The 19,392-nt window shown below is 39.3% G+C and overlaps 1 protein-coding gene across 31 annotated transcripts in view; it reads left to right on the top strand.

The window, feature by feature from the left end:
• The window catches only part of RIMS2 (regulating synaptic membrane exocytosis 2), a 438,267-nt gene that overhangs the window by 113,681 nt on the left and 305,194 nt on the right, over positions 1-19,392 (top strand). For all 31 annotated transcript variants that reach the window (XM_045287803.1, XM_045287759.1, XM_045287752.1 and 28 more), the window contains one exon: positions 10,205-11,133. In XM_045287803.1, coding sequence (XP_045143738.1) covers positions 10,205-11,133 — 929 coding nt within the window. The remainder of the gene's footprint in view (positions 1-10,204; positions 11,134-19,392) is intronic.

Below are 19,392 nucleotides of genomic sequence, written 5' to 3'. Positions count from 1 at the left end.
AAATGCTGCAGAAACAGTTGTGATGTTGAACACAGCTAATAAAGACAGTGCTGTGGGAAAAACTCAAGTGTACAAGTGGTTTTCTCATTTCAAAAGAGATCAAATCTTGATTGATGACAAACATCGTTCCTGATGTCCATCAACTTCCTGAATGGACGAAAATGTTGACTCAGCGCATTTGGAGTTCATTCTACCTGGTTAGACTGTTAATCAAGCTTTCTATTTAAAGGTTCTGAAAAGATGGTGTAACAGTGTGAGACAAAAAAAGGCCTGATTTGCGGCAGATGGGGGCCTGGTTTTGCCACCACGACAATGCACCTGCTCACACAGTCATCTCAGTGCACTACAGTTTGACAAAAAGCAGCATGCCTCTCTTACCCCACACACCTTACTCATCTGTCCTCACTCCATGCGACATCTTTTTATTTCCATGGATGAAGAGGGACATGAAAGGACAGCGATTTGACAACATAGCATAGGTGAAGAAAAAAATGAGGGAGGTACTGTCAGCTTTTCAAACAGATGATTTTGAAAAATGCTTCCAAGAATGGAATCGCAGATTTGTCAAATGTATTTCATGTAATGAAGATTATTTTGAAGGTAATAAAATTGCAAAAAAAAATTAAATACATAGCTTTGGAAAAAAATTCCTTTTTGGGAGGGTGGGGAGTACTCCCTCGTACACTTATCAATTGGCATAACTTAAAGGTTAAGCAAGTAATTCCACAATGTGATACCACAAGGTAATGCTATTTCTACCAGTTACTGTTAAATTGTTAAAGAAACATTTCTATAAAAGTGGTGAAGATATAACTAAACTTGGAGAAATTTATTAAAAAACACACCTACATTCAGAAGGGAGCCCTCACTGCGAGGTCTGGTGCCCTGACTCAGCACCCTTAGCGCTTCAGATGTGCCCCTAGTAGATGTCCCACTTTTGAGGTGGCATGAAAGAACACTGTGCTTTAAATATTATCACACAGACCACACAGAAACTCCACTAGTGCATCTTATTTGGAAGTTAGCTCCAGCTAATCCTGCTACCCGTTGTTGTCCAGTTGAACCCAACTCCTGGCGATGCCCTGGGTGTCAAAATAGTGTTCTTTGTGTTTCATGTTTTGAAGGATTTTGTCAGGCCTTCTGAGATGCCTCTCATTCAAATCCCACTGCCACTGACTTGATTCTGACTCATGGTGATCCAGCAGGACAGAGTAGGACTTCCCATTTGCATTTCTAAGACTTTAAATCTGTATGAAAGCAAGCAGCCCCATCTTTCTCCTTCTCAGTAAATGGTGGGTTTGAACTGATAACCTTGTGATTAGCAGTTCAGTGTGTAACCCACTAAACCACCCGGTCTTCTGAGATGCTGTTTTCAAACTCCGTGCCAGAGAGTTGATTCTGACCCACAGTGACCCTGTAGGACAAGGTAGAACTGTCGCGTGGACTTCTGAGACTGTAACTGTTTATAGGAGCAGAAGCTTCTTCTTTCTCCATTGGAGTGGCTGGTTTGAACAGCTGACCTTGTTGTTAGCTCAAATCATAACCCACCACATCGCCAGGTGGCTCTTTTGTTGTTCTGACTCATAACGGCCTTATGTCCAGCAGAATGAAACACTGCCCAGGCTTGGCACCGTCATCACAATTGTTTTTTACATTTGAACCTATTTTTGAAGCCACTGGGGCAATCCATCTTGTCAAAGGCCTTCCTCTGTTTCACTGCCCCTCCCTCTACTCTACCGAGCAAGATGTCCTTCTCCAGGGATTGGTATCTCATGACAACATGTCCAAAGTACCTGAGATGAAGTCTTGCCACCCTTGCCTCTAAGGAACATTCTGGCTGTACGTACTTCTTCCAAGGTACTTTTAATATTCTTTTCTAGCATCATAATTCATATGCATTGATTCTTCTAGGTGAACTCAACTCTCAAACATTTTGGTTAACAACTGATTGGGTTAACTTTTGGCATTACCTGGTGTCTCCTAAGTCCCAAAAGCATCTTCTCCCTCTCCCTCACCTTCTCTCTCTCTTTTGCTGGTTATAATGGGCTACACACTGAACTGCTAACCACAAGGTCAGTGGTTCAAATTTATGATCCACTCTGTGAAACATGAGGCTACCCTGACCTACAGGATTGCTATGAGTCGGAATTGACTTGAAGCTTTGATGAGCTTTTCAGTGAGTAATCACTGGCCAAAGGAAATTTGTAGAGCAGTGCTGGGGAAGAAATTGCTAAGAGACTGAGACTTCTTTCTTGAAGGTAGAATCTCTGTAAAGAAATAATAGAATTGTTAAAAGAGAGGGTTTTTTGGTTTTGTTTTGTTTTAAATAAATTATTTTATTGGGAACTTGTGGCAGTTACATAATCTCCTGTTAGCTTGCAAAGGGGTGGAGTCTAGTCTGTCATTGAAGTCGCAGCTTGAGACCTCATCTGGAGGCGCGAAGGAGTTAAATAGCTCACTGGAGGCCATATATACTCTCTGCTTGTCTCCTGGGGAGATATTCCTATTGGCAAGCCACATGGAGCTACGCTGATGGAGCCAGAGCCCTGGAACTGGAGGAGCCACGGGGAGATCCATGCCAGCACCGACCGAGAATGGAGTGAACACAAAGGCATTCCAAGATATAAATGCAATTACTTTTAATTCCTTTTGAGGACAGTCTGCTAAGACAGTCCACTCTATAGTATTTTGCCAGTCTTAAAGAATTAAGTGTGCAAAGTAATCTCTCCTCCAGAGGGCACCTGGATTGAGGCATAATTTGAAGCAATACAGTATTGATATAGAGAGCTAAGGAACAACCCACAGATCATGCTGGCAGGCAGATGTTAAATGCCATTTTCTCTGTTTGAGAAAGAACATCCTGTTAACTGAAAGATAAACTGTGGTTCTTTAGTTGTTCTCCCAGTACGTGAGTCAGATCTGAATGTGCGTCTCATATAGAAATAATTCTGTCAGTTCCTTAAGCTCTGTATCAAAACAAATAGCATGCTATGTATGTACATGTTTAATTATATGCACACATGTCATACAGATGTTACACAGGAACATGTCTGTTACCACACGTACTGGTAAGAAAAGACATCTATATGGTTTCAGACAGTTCTATTGCTTCGTTATTAATGCTCTTAAAAGAAAAATCTTGCCTTCTTTGTACCCGTCAGTCTGTAAAATAATTTGACTGAATTGTATTCTCATGCAAATTAGATGTGGGCTAATTCACAGAGTTACTGCTTCTTATTTTCAGTCTTTTCATTCTACTGTCAAGAAAGAACTTTTCCTTAATCCCTTACATCTCTGTCACAAGCAACACTGTTTGCTCCACTTTCTGGAAAAAGTCATTTCCTTTCTCAAGTTACTCTTAAACAAAACACAGTACTCCACAAACATTCAGTAGCTGGGAGAGTTAAAGAGGTTAATTTAATATTCAGGATTCATATGCATCGAAGGCACATCTTTTGCTGGTTCACTGATGAGTTGTAGTATTTGGTGATTCATTTTTCAAGTTAAAATGAAAATAAGGAAAACACCTCATGTGAATTTGAGCCCATACTACTAATTTTATATTGGAGGTAAGCTGCCTAATTGGGACAAATGAAGTTTACTTTTAGAGTTGTAAAAACATGCTTAACTTAAAGAGCTTATTTATTTATTTATTTTTAAATCCCAGAAATATTTATTGAGTACCTCCTGTATGTCAGGCATTTGGTGTGACTAAAACAATTGTTTGCCCACAAAACTTGATTTTCGCATGAAGGTAGTAAACCAGCAAAGTTTAAAATGCATATCGTAAGTTTAAGGAGACAAAGGTTATGAAAAAATTAAAGTAGATCAACGGTGTTGCAGTGGGGAAAATAGGACTGTAGGAGGAGGCTGGTGTTGTAAATAATCGGAGCGTGGTTTGGAGGCCTGGTGGTGTAGTGGGTCAAACACTGGTTCCCTAACCCAAGGTGACCCTTTGACCTCACCAGCTGCATCGCAGGAGAAAGAAGAGGCTTTCTGCTCCCATAAAGCAACTTGGTAGCAATGACAGTCGGTTTGTTGTTCTGGCCCGTCGTAAAGAAGGAAGCTAGGGGGCACGTTTACAGCTTCTGCTCAACCTACTTAGCTGGAGTCTCATACTTTAAAATACTATACGTGGTGCGGTTTGGAAAGCTTGTTAACTGCAAAGCGACAGCTCAAATCCACCAGCCACTCCTTGGGAGAAAGACGAGGCTATCTGTTCTTTTCAGTGTATACGGTCGCTATGAATTGGAATCTACTTGATGGCTTTTTTTTTTTAAGAGTGGTTAGGGTAGGACTCTAAAAACGTGAGATTTGAAGAAGACTCGAAGGTAAATAATTGTCTATTGAGACATGGAGGGCCAACATTCTAGGCAGAGAGAACGGTCCTCCGACAAAAGCTTGCAGGAAGTCAATGGGGCTGTGCACCTTCAGAGAGGAGGCCTGACAGGTAATGGGTATCTGATCCCCCGGGTTATGTAACGGATTTGATTTCCATCCTAGGGAAGATGGTAAATTACTGCAGGGTTTTGAGCACATTCCTGGTATGATCTGATTGACATCTGGCTGTTGTGTGGAGAGGAGACTGTAGGGGATTAGGTGGAAGCAGGGAGAATAGCACGGCTTTGCCGTGATTCGCTTGGGAAATGATGGTGCTCAGAAGTGTTTGCACTCTGGATATAATCTGAAGGTAGAGCTTCAATGATGTTCCCGATCTTTTGGCTAGACAACTGGAAAGAAAGAATTGCTGTTAACTGAGAAAGGGGTGTTCAGTCTACTCAAATGTAATCATTTCTCATATTTGAAAATACTGTAGGGTTCTTTTGTAAACAAGAAAATGAAGACAGTGAAAATCAATTATGTACTTTTTCTGTCTTGCTGATAAGCATCACCTAATTTTCTTTGATATCTACGATTAAATGTGTTTGTTTTGTTTTTTAGGAAGAGATTTTGCTGAATGAGCAATCATTTGTATGTTATCTCTTTGGAACAAATGAAATACTTTTTCAATGAGGAAAGAGTGAAATAGTAAAGTCATCTTTGGTGTTGAAGAAAGGGACCGCTATATTCCAGGACTACAAACAGGATAGGGGAGAACGAAAAAGAAAATGTCTGGGGGTGCTCACTGATGCTCCTGGAGGCTGGTTGTTGGCCAGAGTGATCCCTGTTTTCTTTTCCCTTTTACTTGATACTGTTTTCATTAAATTTTCTAAGGCTTTTGTTCTAAGGCTGCCTGAGACTCAGCGAGAGCACCTTAAAAAGGACCGAGCTACAGATCTAAATCGTCTTCTAGCAGAGTCCAGTCCAGTTCTTCAATTTATTATTGTGGGCAGGATAGGAACAATGTCAGGAGAGATGCTGAGGCCAGTGGCATCATGGGTTACTGTTTGGGACCAATTCACTTCCTGGAGATTTTAGTAAACGGAGTCTTCATCCTTCAAGTATATAACTTGATAATATTATCATGGATAATATAAAAATTAAACTGATTAGGATTCAGAGGATCATTTGTTAAATTGTACTTCTTCCTTCAAGGAATTGTAAAATCAGTTGTTCTCAGGAAAATCCTTTTTAACTCAAAATCAGGCCTCAGAAATTTGAGTGGGTGGGGACTACTTGTCCAGGACATGAAGACATGCACCAATGATGAGTTCAACACCAGGAACATAGTGCTGAGAGGAGAGGTAAAGTACTGGGGAGTGAGAGAAGGGAAATCAAAAAGTTAAGGAGCTCCATGTAAAGAGAAAGCGGTGGTTTTAGCAACGACACAAGTGAAGGTCTGGGGTGGACCAGTCAGAGAAGCTAGACAGACGTTGACTGACAGCACACTGTACATTTGGATGGAGGGTGCTGCAAGAGGACCCTGCTCTCGCTGCGGTAGGGATTGCAAGGAGACGCACACAGGAGAATGGTGTGGTCTTACAGCCCCAGCTGTAGGGTTTGTAAAACTTCTCCACTTGCCAATTTGGGAGAATCAAAGCACACTGTGGGATAAAAAAAGTGTGTTTTTTTTCTTTTCAGTTTGATAGAAACTGTCTAAAAGGTTGAATTTTACTATTATGTAGCATTCTTGTGAAAATGAGGTTTTTGAATTTATCTCGCATTTCTCTTGTATTAATTTGCAAGTCTTACTGAGGGATCTCAGGAAGGAGAACTCACTCTTTCTAGGAGAAACACTTGCTGCATGCCTGGCACACCATTGGTAGGGGCTCTTGAGATTTGGGGGACAAAAAAGCTAGCGTCGTTCTTTCGTACCTCCGCTGCTTCTCACACGTCTAATATGTTCCCCATTTACGCGAACGTTTTTGGATTTAGGTCAATATCATCCTTGTGTAGAATGTTACTGTCTAGGCTTTGGGCAGGATGCATTCGGTGGTGTTATTCTCCCGTCTTTTTTGATGACTACATAGAGATAGTTTGAGGCAGGGCAATCATTAAAGTGAGCACACGATTTCTTACTAATTTCCCACAGTCCCCGCTGCGCTCTGCTCCTTTGCACTTTTGAAGAAACTTTTCTTTTAAGTAAAAACTGAAGGTGTTTCTGTTGGATCATTGAAAGAAAGTTCTGGAACAGGCCTCTTCCACTCTCAGCCATATTGTCTTATTACAATACACTTTGCAATGAAAGCCGAGCAGTAGGTTGACCTCTCATGAGTGCAGCAAATTGTTATTTTAGAAATACTGCAATTCGTATAGGAGAACATGATTGATAGCTTTCTAATCTGTCAGTTTTCAGTATAGTGGCCAGAACCGCCTTGGATGTAGGTTGCACTTGGCATTTCGTACTGAGGCACTAATCAGCTAAGTACTATAATCCTCCTTCCAGGGTAGCTCTTCCTTGACCTCGAGCTATATACAGCCACATAGGGGCAGCATTACTGAATACCCTTTCCATCACTGGCCTTCACTGCTGGATTTTATGACTCCCGTCTTCAGTAAGTGTTGCTTTATAAGTAACTTTTTAGACACTGAGTTTTGAAACAAAATGATTTTAGCCAAGTAGAGACTTTTGCAAATCATCTGATTACGGATGGCCCCTATGCTTTTACTAGAGCTGGAAGGATTACATGAAAGCCGTGCCTGGCACAGTGTTGATGTATTTTCGTCAACGTGATGCTTCCTGCTCGACAGATGTGTGCTGGTTGAGCAAAAGGTAAACCAAAATTGCACTAAATGTTAGTTTTGATATGTTTTTAAAAATGGCTTATATTGTTTATTGTTTTTGATGTGTATATGTTGTTTGGTTCTTAAGTATTTTGTGGGACTTGCAGGCATTGAACTTATTTCACATTTTATAGGAACATAGAATTCTGTTAAGTCTCTGATATCTTGCATTTTAACAGCTTCAGATTTTAGAATTTGAGTCATTTGTGGTGCTTTAAAACTCCACTGTGCTGGGCATTGTGTAATTTTATTAATTAGGCCTTTTTGTATTTAGCAATATCCATGATTTACAAAGCATAGATTGTGTTCTATTATTTGAGAAATGACAACTTTTTAATGAAAATCATTCAAATGTTACAAATATTTACTGGATTATATTTTCAGAGGTCTGATGACTAGTTCATAGTATATATGGTCAGTACTACAGATGGTAGTATAATACTAACCACCTAAGATGGTAAAATTGTATGGTATAAATAAGGCAAGAAGATGAAAATTATGAAAAGAAAACATGAAAATTAATATGCAGTACATAAATTGAGAAAAGTTCCTTTAATTGGGAAGGAAGTTTTTAATTTCCTATTAGTAAGATTTTTTTAGCATGGAATTTCTAAGAGATTAATAGGTAGAACATCTTGCTCAAACTCTGTTGTGCTAGTGAGAATAGCATTTATAATATAGCTGAGGATCAAGCAGTGCAGCCATTAGAGAATATTTCAAACTACATTGAATAGTTCATCCGTAAGACATAAAAATGAGAGCAACGGCTATAGAAACCCATTGGTTGAGGTAGATTTGGTTTGTTTAAATAGTTATTTCCATAAAATGTTTTTAGTTAAAACCACCCTAATGTGATGAGAAAATAATTGGGACAATTTAGATCCAAGTAAAGAGAAGTAAAATAAATAGATATCAGATGACTATAAATTGAATATAAATATAGTTGTTATTATATCAGGGTACATGAATGGAAAGCAAAGCACCATGGATGTCACACAAACATTTTATTCTAAAGAAAGATAATTTTGGATTGTACCTTTTAATATCTTGGGGTTTCTGAAGGATTAAATATAATGTCAGATTTATATTTTACACTAAATTATGACTTGTGGGCTATATACTGTTAAATACTTTATAATGCTTTAAAGAAATGTACAAATTATCATCATATGCTTTTGCCTACAAAATGTTTTTCATCTGATGAAGGCTTGCGTATAATGTCCAGTGATGAAGATCGTGATTAGAAAGGTTGTTGTTTGACCCTGTATTATCTGAAACCTGATCCTATACTACCCTCTTAGTTTTTGCAATGCTATGACTTCCTCATTTCCACTGCCCCTCAACTTTACCAATAAGTTCTTCCTGATAATGTGACCAAAGATAAGAAACAAAAGTTTTGCCATCTTCACTTCTAAGGATCATATTTGGATTGTACTTCTTCCAAGATAGTGATTAGAGATACGGTAACTTGGTTTGTATGGATTTTCTTCAGTTCCTGAAAGGAATGTAGTGCCTCAGAAATATTAGCAGTTTTAATTTAAAGGAGAATATATATAAGACAAGGAGCCTCTGGTGGACTTGGCTGCTAACCAAAAGGTCACCTATTGAAACCCACCAGCTACATTGTGGGAGAGAGATGTAGTTTGCTTCCATAAAGATCTACAGCCTTCTAAACGATGTTGCTTGGTGTAGTCGCTGTGACTCAGAATTGACTCAACCCAGGATTTTTAGTTTTATATATGAGATAATTCATGATATGATTGATAGTTTTTTTAACAAAAATTTTTTAATTTGGGAATAATTGACAGCAAATTCATTTTCAGAGTACACTATTATTCTTAAACTATTATCTTGCTTTCTAACATCGCTCTCATATGCTATATTATGTATTAAGCACATTTTTAAAAAACCTAAGTCTATGTTAAGAGTTTCCTTAAAAAAGAATTTGTCTTACACAGTGTGGCCACCTTGTCCCGAGAGCCTGGAAAGGACATCGTGTTTGGTAAAGTGGTGGGGCAGCAAAAAAGAAGACGATCCTAGACAAACAAGATCGATTGACACAGTGGCAGCAGCAATAGGCTCTCAAATATAAGAACTGTGAGGATGGTGCCGGCCCAGGCGGTATTTTGTTCTGTGGTCTCTGTGGATTAGGACCCACTTGATGGTACCTGACACCATGTGAAAATAGTCATTTCAGTTTCAGAAATCATGGTCATTGTTCTGTTTCGATGGACCATAAGCTTTCTACAGTTCAGCATTTACATTATGATTCACAAGCTTCAGGCAAGTCTTAAAACCTCTATAGCTAAGTCCTGTTCTACATCCTGGTGGTGTAGTGTTTGGGCTTGAGACTACTAGCCACAGAGTCAGCAGTTTGAAACCACCAGCTGCTCTGCAGAAGAACGACAAGGTTTTCTACTCTGGTGAAGGGTGACAGTCTCAGAAACCCACAGGGGCAGCACATAGAGTCACTAGAAGTTGGAATTGACTTGATGGCATTGAGTTTGTGTGTGTGTTGTTCAGAACATAGTCATATAGGATTTGATATAAAATTATTAAATTCTCTTTTCTTAAGGTATGATTTTAAAAAGCCTTGACATAGTTCATTAGAAACTAAAGTAGCTCTGGTGGCACTGTCAATGTTGGGCTGCTAACCACAGGTCTGGAGGTTCAAACCCACTAACCCCTGGATAGCAGTGGGGGACAACTGAAGTGTAGCAGGCCATACAAGGAAGCTTGACCCGACTATTTTTCTACAACTGAAGATGATATTATCTAATTTGAGAGCGTGAGTATGTTTCATAGTGTCTCAAGTGTTTCATAACCACTGCAAAAACACCTCTTACATGGAATATTTGAACTGAATGAAACGAAGCCTAGTGAAACACTTGCAACGGCAAGCTTTTAAAATGAGTCAGAAAAAAGAAAAGAAAAAGGAACCATTTTGGGTTTATTCAACAGCCTGCCAATGACTCATTAAGGCGTAACACTGTTTCATTATTGCCCATCCTCATATTTGTCTTTCCCCTTTGATTGCCAGGAAAAGAAGCCCGTCAGCGCCCAGAGAACACGATAGAAGATACGACCAAAGGGACGACAGAGAGGAATATCCGCAGTATGCTCCTTCCGATAGCGCAATGCCCAGGTCTCCATCAGATTATGCTGACAGGCGATCGCAGCCCGAGTCTCCGTTTTACGAAGCATCCGATCATGTGAGTTACAGGGACTCCAACAGGAGAGGGCCCAGGCGTTCCCAAGAGTACCTGGTGGACGCAGAGGAGGACACGGAGAGCAGGGATGACTACGAGAGACAGCGGAGAGAGGAGGAGTACCAGGCGCGCTACCGGAGTGACCCGAACCTGGCCCGTTACCCGGTGAAGCCACAGCTGTATGAAGAACAGATGCGAATGCACGCCGAGGTGTCGCGGGCTCGGCACGAGAGGAGGCACAGCGACGTCTCTCTGGCCAATGCGGAATTGGAAGATTCCCGGCTTTCCATGCTGAGGATGGAACGGCCCTCCCGGCAAAGGTCGGTCTCTGAACGGAGGGCTGCTCTGGAAAACCAACGATCTTACTCGATGGAAAGGACTCGAGAGGCTCAGGGACCAGGCTCTTACCCGCCACGGACCACAAACCACAGCCCGCCCACGCCCCGCAGGAGCCCGCTGCCCGTGGACCGGCCGGACCTGCGGCGCGCCGACTCCCTGCGGAAGCAGCACCACCTGGACCCCAGCTCGGCGGTCCGGAAAACCAAGCGGGAGAAGATGGAAACCATGCTAAGGAATGATTCTCTGAGCTCAGACCAGTCCGAGTCGGTCAGGCCTCCGCCCCCCAAGCCTCATAAGTCCAAGAAAGGAGGGAAGATGCGCCAGGTGTCCCTGAGCAGCTCCGAGGAGGAGTTGGCCTCCACGCCCGAGTACACCAGCTGCGACGACGTGGAGATCGAAAGTGAGAGTGTAAGTGAGAAAGGTAAGCACGCCGCCCAGCCCCTCCCCGAGTTAGCGGTCATTGCCTTTGTTTTCTGGTCTGGTTCAACAGGGAAGACACCTTCTGGGCTTCGTGTGTATGAGAAGGCAACTGATTTTAAAAAGTTATTGTAGCTGTAGGTTTGGGGGTTTGTTTTGGCCTTGCAGTTCTGGATTTTTTGTTGTCTCCCTCAATGACGTCTTTGAGAAATGCCTATGAACTGCAGTTTTAAAAATAACTTATTTTGGGTGATTTATAAAAGGAATGTGTTCATGCAGAACATCTTTTTAATTTCCTCAGTGTATTAAAAAAAATGAAATACAAATTATTCAGAATTTCCAGATAACCACTGTTAACATTTTGCTATATTTCTTTTTACCCTATGCATGTATATTTCACATGTTTGTAAAATTGGTGTCATACTATATATATAAATTACATAATTTTATATCCTCATTTTTTCAGTTAATTTCATAAGCTCCCCCACCCCATGGTATTAGGTGTTACTAGATGTTGCTTAGAAATATGGTTTAAATGACTGCACCAATATTCTATTGTAATTTTATATCATAACTTGACTATTCCATTGTTTGGGTGTGTTACCTTTGTTTCTGACTGGTAGTATAATGGCTATATCTATGCATAATTTTTGGCCTATACTTTTTATTATTTCACAGATAGATATTCATAGGTAGGACTCCTTTATATTTTTAATGCAGTTTTCTACTTGCTTTTCAAAAAAGCTGTAATGTTTTCTACTTTTGCCAAATATGCTTGGGCTCTGTCTTAGTGCACTTGCCAATTGAATAGGTCACAAGAACTACTATGTCTATGCCATTTTAATTTGATTATAAAGTTCAATGTTTTATGTGTACATTGGCCATTTAATATCTTGTATGAATTATCTATTCATTCATTCAATTCTCTCAGCACCTGTTCCCATTGGGATTTAGTGTTTTTTTTCCTATTGCTTAATAAGAGCCTTTTATTATTGTCAGGATTTTGCTGTATGTAACTGCCATTTGTTTTAAACATATTTCTCATTTTGATATTTATCAACTATTTTTCTTTGGTCACTTGGAAATATTAAATTCATTATGCCTAAGCCTTAGCATTTTTGGAGAGTTTTGCCATCACAATCATTTTACCAAAAAGCAATCAAATAAACAAACTCACTGCCAGTGAGTCAATTCTGACCCACAGCGACCATGTAGGACTGAGGGGCACTACCCCGGAGGGTTTCTAAGACTGTCTCTGGTGGATTTTGAACTGCTAAATTTGTGATGAGCCACCCAAAGTATAATCCTCTAAGCCACCAGGGTTCCTCTGCTCTCATTTTAGTAACTCTATTCATTCCTAAATTTCTAAATACTGAGCTCTGTTTTCTCATGTTTTGATCAGTTATTTTTGAACCTTTACCCTTTCATCAATTGGGAATTGATTTTGGTGTACCAACTGTATCAGGTATGTGTGGGCATCTAACATCGTACCACTGAACGATTTTCTAATATCATTTGATGAATCATCTACTTCCTGTTTATTCTTATAAGCCAAGAAGCATAAATAAGAGCAGTCAAAATCAGCTAGACAGGCTAGAATCATTTTAAACTATACCAAAAATTTTTAGTTAGAAACTTTGAATATGAAGTGGTGGCTTCATTGAGGATCTATCTAGGAGGTAGTTCTGGTATCCTTTATTGAAATAATGCCTTTAACTTTTACCATGTAAATATCTAAAGAGAAAACAAACCAGATATGCATCGATGTACTGTTTGAAAACTTTTTGTATTTAGTATCCTCTGGGCTAATACTTTGTTTCAGGATCATGCAGTATTCACTTGTTAAAACCTGAAACAAAAAGTCAGAATTAATTGTAGTCATATTCTCATTTTTATAACCCTATTCAGCATGAATTATAGGAAGACACATCACATTATATATATATATACTACTCTAATGTGAACTTTGTGGAGGAATAAATCCAAGTAAAATAATCCTTTCTTGTATGAGAGTACTCATGCAAGTAGAATTCGTTAGGAAGACGTTGTAGTATTGAGCGATTAGTGTAGTAGGGGAAAGAGATTTAATTGTGCTATATCTTGGCATTGCTTTATTATATTAATTATTTGGGGGGAAGGTAGGGGATGTCAGTCTGATTTGAGAATCAGATGCTTTAAAAAAATATCTGACCTTGGGATTTACAACTACCTCTTGAGAGTGAAACAAGTTTTATTAGTGGCATTTAAACACATTTCCCTAGATGTGGCTACATCATTCTCTTGAGGACAAGCAAACTTTTAAAAGATGGTCATCCCCATTGCCTTTCTTGTCTCAAGGGGAAGTAACTCAGAAGATGTATCTTAAAACAGGATTCTTTCTTTCTCTCTACTTTTCTGACTTACCGTTTTGTATATAACTTTTCAAATATGGGCAAAGCAAATTTAGGTTAAGTAATCAAATAAGAAGTGTTAACCAAGTTTATATACTGTGGATAGTATTGGGCAATATTATAATTGCAGAAGGATTCTTTCCAGGTCCTTGAACATAATACCATAACTTCTACATAGTAGATTCTGTTTTTCACCTTAAATAATAGAATACCATTTTCCATCTACATAATTGAGTCTACTTTTTTTGGGTTTGTTTGTTTCTCTGAAATATGTTTGGCTAGTCAGTGGTTTCTTATCTTCAGCTTATTGGAATTTTGGTGTCTTGATTTTATTCAGTTGTCACGATGGATCTGTTTCATTATTTTACATATATAGACTTTCATCCAAATTTGTAGTCAATGCTATTTCACTTACTACATCCTGGTGAATGATAATAATTGTAATCCACAAGTGTATTGTGTGTTGCTGACAGGAAGATTTTATGGGATAAGTGTGAATTCTGGCATCAAAGAGGAGCATGATTTCTGCTTGTGTCACTCACTGACTACACGACCTTGTCCCACTCAATTTAACTACTCTGGATCTGTTTCTTTATTTATAAACCAGATAATGGCCTTCCATTGCTTGTGTCTCCACCTCAGTATTATTGACATATGTTGTTTTCTAGTGCATTTTAAGATGCTTAGCAAAATCTGTGGTTTCTCCCTATTAGATGCCAATGGCACTTCTGTCCTCTCCCCACTTGTGAAAACCTAGTATCTTCTGAAATGGCCAAATAACCCCTGTTATTGGAGTAAGTTTCCATAGTCCTCTCTCTTATCCCCCTTTCCTTTGTTCAATATCCCTCCATCTTTCAGAAATAATTTAGAGAGCCAAAACTCACATCACTGCCATCCACTCTATTTTGACTCATAGAGACCCTATAGGATGCAGTAGAACTGCTCATTTGCCTTTCTGAGCCTGTGACTCTTTACAAGCCTCATCTGCTCACCTTATGGTTTGTGGCTCCACACCACCACCCCTACCACACCAAACCAAACTCACTGCCATTGACAATGTTGACTCATAGCAACCCCCTGTGGGTTTCCGAGGCTATAACTGTTTATGGGAGTAGAAAGCCCACTCTTTCTCACAGAAGCTGCTGGTGGTTTCAAACTGCCGACCAAGCACTTCGCAGCCCAACTCATTATCACTACACCCACAGGGCTTTTGAATTCACTCAGAGAGAGGGTCTTGTTATTGTTTTGTGCCCTCAAATCGACTCCTGATTACAGAACAGAGACCCTATAGAGTTCCCTAGGCAGTATTCATGATGGGAGCTAGGCTCCTGGCCTTTTCTTCAATAAAGGCTCTGGTGGGCTTTTCAGTTAGCAGCCTAGTATGTTAGTCATTGTCCTACCAGGGATCCTTGAGAGAAAAGGTAACAGTCACTATTAATAAAAATAATTAGAATAGAATGGATTTGAAAATAACTGATTAGAATTCACAGAGTAAGGGTAATTGTTATAGTAATTTGGATTTAGCTCTGTGTGTGTGTGTGTGTGTGTGTGTGTGTATTCCAAAAGCTCTCAATGTAGAATATGCTTTTTACTGTGGATCATGAACAAAGTGTTTTAAAGCTACTGGCATACAATAGAATTTTAGGCTCACTAGTTCTAGAAATGATGTTCAATGGAAATTGAAGCATTACAGACTGACTCAGCTTTTGCTTCATTAGATATATTTTCATCTTCATATTACAATGTAATATATGTTTGCTTTCTCACTTCATTTGCAAGGTCAGTTGTCAACTACTTGACCAGCTGTACAGAAAATGCCCTGTTGGGGATTAAAGAAGTAGGCTCTTTTAGGGTCTCCTGTGTTCCAGGACATTACCGGTTACACAGAGACTGATCTTACTTCGTATTGCAGGTCTCTTGCTTTATTCTATAAAATCTCAACTAGAAAGTGGAACTAACAAATGAAAAAATAGATGTGTACGTAAGTTCTGAACTATTAATTGTGAAACATTTCTTTAAGTGGTTCAAATCTTGAAGATAGCAGAACACATTGTATCCCTGAACTTCTTTTTGATGGGGAGGGTGACTAGATGTGGAAGAGTGGGGCAAATTAGAAATTCCACCTAACACAGGAAGAAAGAACATGGACTGAAATCCTCCAGACAGTAGCACAGGCCTTACGGTATTCATAACCAGCACTGCCGATACCAGCCTTACAGACTTTAGATGCCAGTGTCAACAGTGATGTTTATGCATTTGCATGAGCTCTCATTTTTTATAGTTTTCAAGTAAGGAATTTATGGTGTGTTTGTGAAGAATATAGTCTATTGAGATGATAGATACTGTACACTAGCAATTGGAAGAAAAAGTTAATTTATGGTGTTTAACATAAATACATTTGAAAGCGATCATGAAGTGTCGAAGGGATCAGGTATCAGGCATCATCAGAACAAAATAATCATATCATAGTGAATGAAGTGGGGAGTGCAGAGTGGAGACCCAAAGCCCATTTGTAGGCCACTGGATATCCCCTTACAGAAGGGTCTCGGGGAGGAGATGAGCCAGTCAGGGTGATGAAACATACAACTTTCCTCTAGTTCCTAAATGCTTCCTCCGCCCCCCACTGTCATGATCCGGATTCTACCTTGCAAGTCTGGCTAGACCAGAGGATGTACACTGGTACAGATAGGAACTGGAAACACAGGGAATCCAGGGCAGATGATCCCTTCAGGACCAGTGGTGTGAATGGCAATACTGGGAAGGTGGAGGGAGGGTGGGTTGGAAAGGGGGAACCGATTACAAGGATCTACATGTGACCTCCTCCCTGGGGGACGGACAACAGAAAAGTGGGTGAAGGGAGATGTCAGACAGGGCAAGAAATAACAAAATAATAATTTATAAGTTATCAAGGGCTCATGAGGGAGGAGGGAGCTAGGATGGAGGGGAAAAAATGAGCTGATGCCAGGGGCTTAGGTAGAGAGCAAATATTTTGAGAATGATGAGGGCAATGAATGTACAAATGTGCTTTACACAATTGATGTATGTATGGATTGTGATAAGAGCTGTATGAGTCCCTGATAAAATGATTTAAAAAGTAAATAAATACATTTGAATTTCTAATTTATAGAGTAGATTGTAACAATGCGAATATGAAAAATATTAGCTATTTTATTATGAATACTTCCAGAAATAAATATTTTAAAGGAATCAAAGACTAATCTTTCATAGATTCATTTCATTATTGGTAAAGTATTTTTATGATAGATTATTACTTTAATTATAACATGAAAGTTTCAGATTCACTATTGAATTAAAGCTCATACAGAATTTGCATAGTTAGCATTGATATATTACTAGACTAGGTGGCAGTTGAAATTATTTCATTCTATCTTCTTAAAATAGAATGCTTTCCTTTGAATGGGAATCAATTTCAGAGTAATTGGGACTTGGAAATTGTATAACACAAATGCCAACAGATAAAAAACCTAAACGAGCTAAAAATTAATTTTTAAATAGCTAAATGCAAGATTTATAAATAGGCATAAAGGAGAATATTTTGTTTCCTGATAAATTGCAGCATTTAAAAAATTAACATCGAGAATTCCTTCTCCTGGCAAAAACATCTCTTTATTCATTATGGATTGAATACCACCTTGGGCTCTTGTCTACAGAATAAGGATTGCCTTTAATGGAAAGCTTAGTACCCAAGTAGGTATCAAGAAAAACTTTTTTTGACAGATTTCAATTAAGAGATATTTAAATCGGTGCTTAGATTCTTAAATTTAAAAATTGAAAGAACTCACTTTCATTGATTCAGTGCTGATTCATACAGACCACCCTGTGAGTCTCCAAGACTGTGACTGTTTACAGGATTAGAAAGTCCAGTCTCTCCTGAGGAGATTCTGGTAGTTTTGAACTGCCGACCATGGAGATCGCATTCCAACCTGAAAGCACTATGCCACCAGGGCGCCTGTGGGTATTCGGATAGGAAAATAAGGTGCAAACATAAATTATCAGCTCGTTTAAGTTTGTTTGGAATGTGGTAAAATGTTAATTTTTTTCACTGAAAATGAAATCTCTATTAACTGGGTTAGAATTCAGTAGATTAAGCCTAAAAAATGATGACCAGATTGCTAAAAAGATAGAAAAACATACATATTAGTGATGGATATTATAATTTTATATATGCCAATTCGTTGAAAAGGCGTAGAAAGAGTGGAAAAGTTTATCTTAATCTAGAGTTCCAAAAGTAGGCTCCTGAAGATGCATCTCTCCTTCCAGCCGTCATTTATAGCAGCCGATTGTGGGACGTGGAATATGAAAGCATTTGTAAGGATTCCCATTCTGAGGACCTGGAAGAAAAACTTGAGCTCCAAATCTGGCTGCATTTATGGTAGCTGTTCCATTCAAGGACACCGCATCCAGCAGAGACTGTGACGGACCGGACGCTGGTTGGTTTCCTCTGCTTGACTTCACAGAACCACAGCCTGCCTTCCAGCTGAGTCTCCAACTTATATACACCTTGTAATTTTACTACAGGTAGAAAAGCGCACATTTACTAGGAAGTTCGACTGGCAAGTATCATCAGATAATACACAATTTACACTAGATGTTGGCAAAGTATCCTTTGTGAGCCAAATCTAGCTTGTCTGAAATTTGTGTTTGACTCCTGATTTGAACTGAGAATGGTTTCTATGTTTGTAAGTGGCTGATATAAACTTATTAACACAGAAAAGGTGACATGTAAACATATACAATGTCCCCGTATGTAAATAAAGTTTTCTTTAAACACAGCCACCCTCATTCATTGGCATATGTTCTATGAGTACTTTCATGCTACAAGCACAGAGAGGAATAGTTGCGCCATACCACATGTATGTACTCTCATCAGTTTGCACAGCGGTTCGGTGTTGAGTGCTCTGTGTGTTGTCATCCTGTGACAGTCTATGTCATTTTTGTACCAGCGCACACCACCATGCCGCTGTAAGAATGGAAGAGAAAGTGCATTTTGGCTGTCACACTTTCAGCAGGACACTCTTGGGGTAGGGATCATTTTGGTAGAGAGTTAGATGGCAAAACGTCTCGCTTATTATATGATGACAGGATAGCAGGGCTAAGTGGACACAATATACATTGCCAACCCCAGTCAGGCATCCCCATATTGCCACTGACAGTAGAGGGGAAGTCAGGACCGTTTGAAACAGGATATGTCATTGCAGCAGAATTTCTTAATAATATTTTTTTATCAAATGACAATGAAGTTTGACCAGAGTAAATTTTCAAGTCCTGTAGTTCTTTTGTTAGACTGTCCAAGAAAGCTGTTGACCATTGGTGGGTTAATTAAAGTGTGTCATAGTCTTGGATTTGAAGTCATATGTCCAGAGAAAAGAAAGTTGTTTCAGATTGCTAGGCAAGATCAGTGCTGTATTTTAAGTGACTGAGAACCTAGTCTGGAGCACCAGAAGGTGCGAATATTTCCAAAGCAACTGATTCAGGATATTCTAGAATGGAATCTACTGAACTGAAAGATGTGTGGAGCAGCAAAAGACTTAATTGGACTAATATGCAGAGCTTGTAAAAATATAGGGTGTTAAAAGCCTGTGGTTAGTCATTCTGTTATTCATGTTCAGGGACTTATTTGAACCTATCATGCATTATGGAACTATTAGTCTTAATGGTGAACCTCCTTTGAGCTTGTGGATTGAAACTATTTTGATGTCCATGAATTTTTGTCGGAAGCTGGATACCCTTACTTCCCTTACCACACAGCAGGTTGATGGCTTAGAAGAAGCAAAAACTCTTTGAATTCCTTTTTTAAGGTCAGGGTCAATACCTAAATTTTTCTGAATGGTAAGAGTTGCTTCCAACCACTT

Source organism: Echinops telfairi, unplaced genomic scaffold, assembly GCF_000313985.2.
Source record: "Echinops telfairi isolate 266 unplaced genomic scaffold, ASM31398v2 ScPeMD7_1;HRSCAF=3_0, whole genome shotgun sequence".
Lineage (NCBI taxonomy): Eukaryota > Metazoa > Chordata > Mammalia > Afrosoricida > Tenrecidae > Echinops > Echinops telfairi.
The sequence above is the reverse complement of the archived record's forward strand: the minus strand, read 5'-3'. Positions and strand labels throughout refer to the sequence as shown.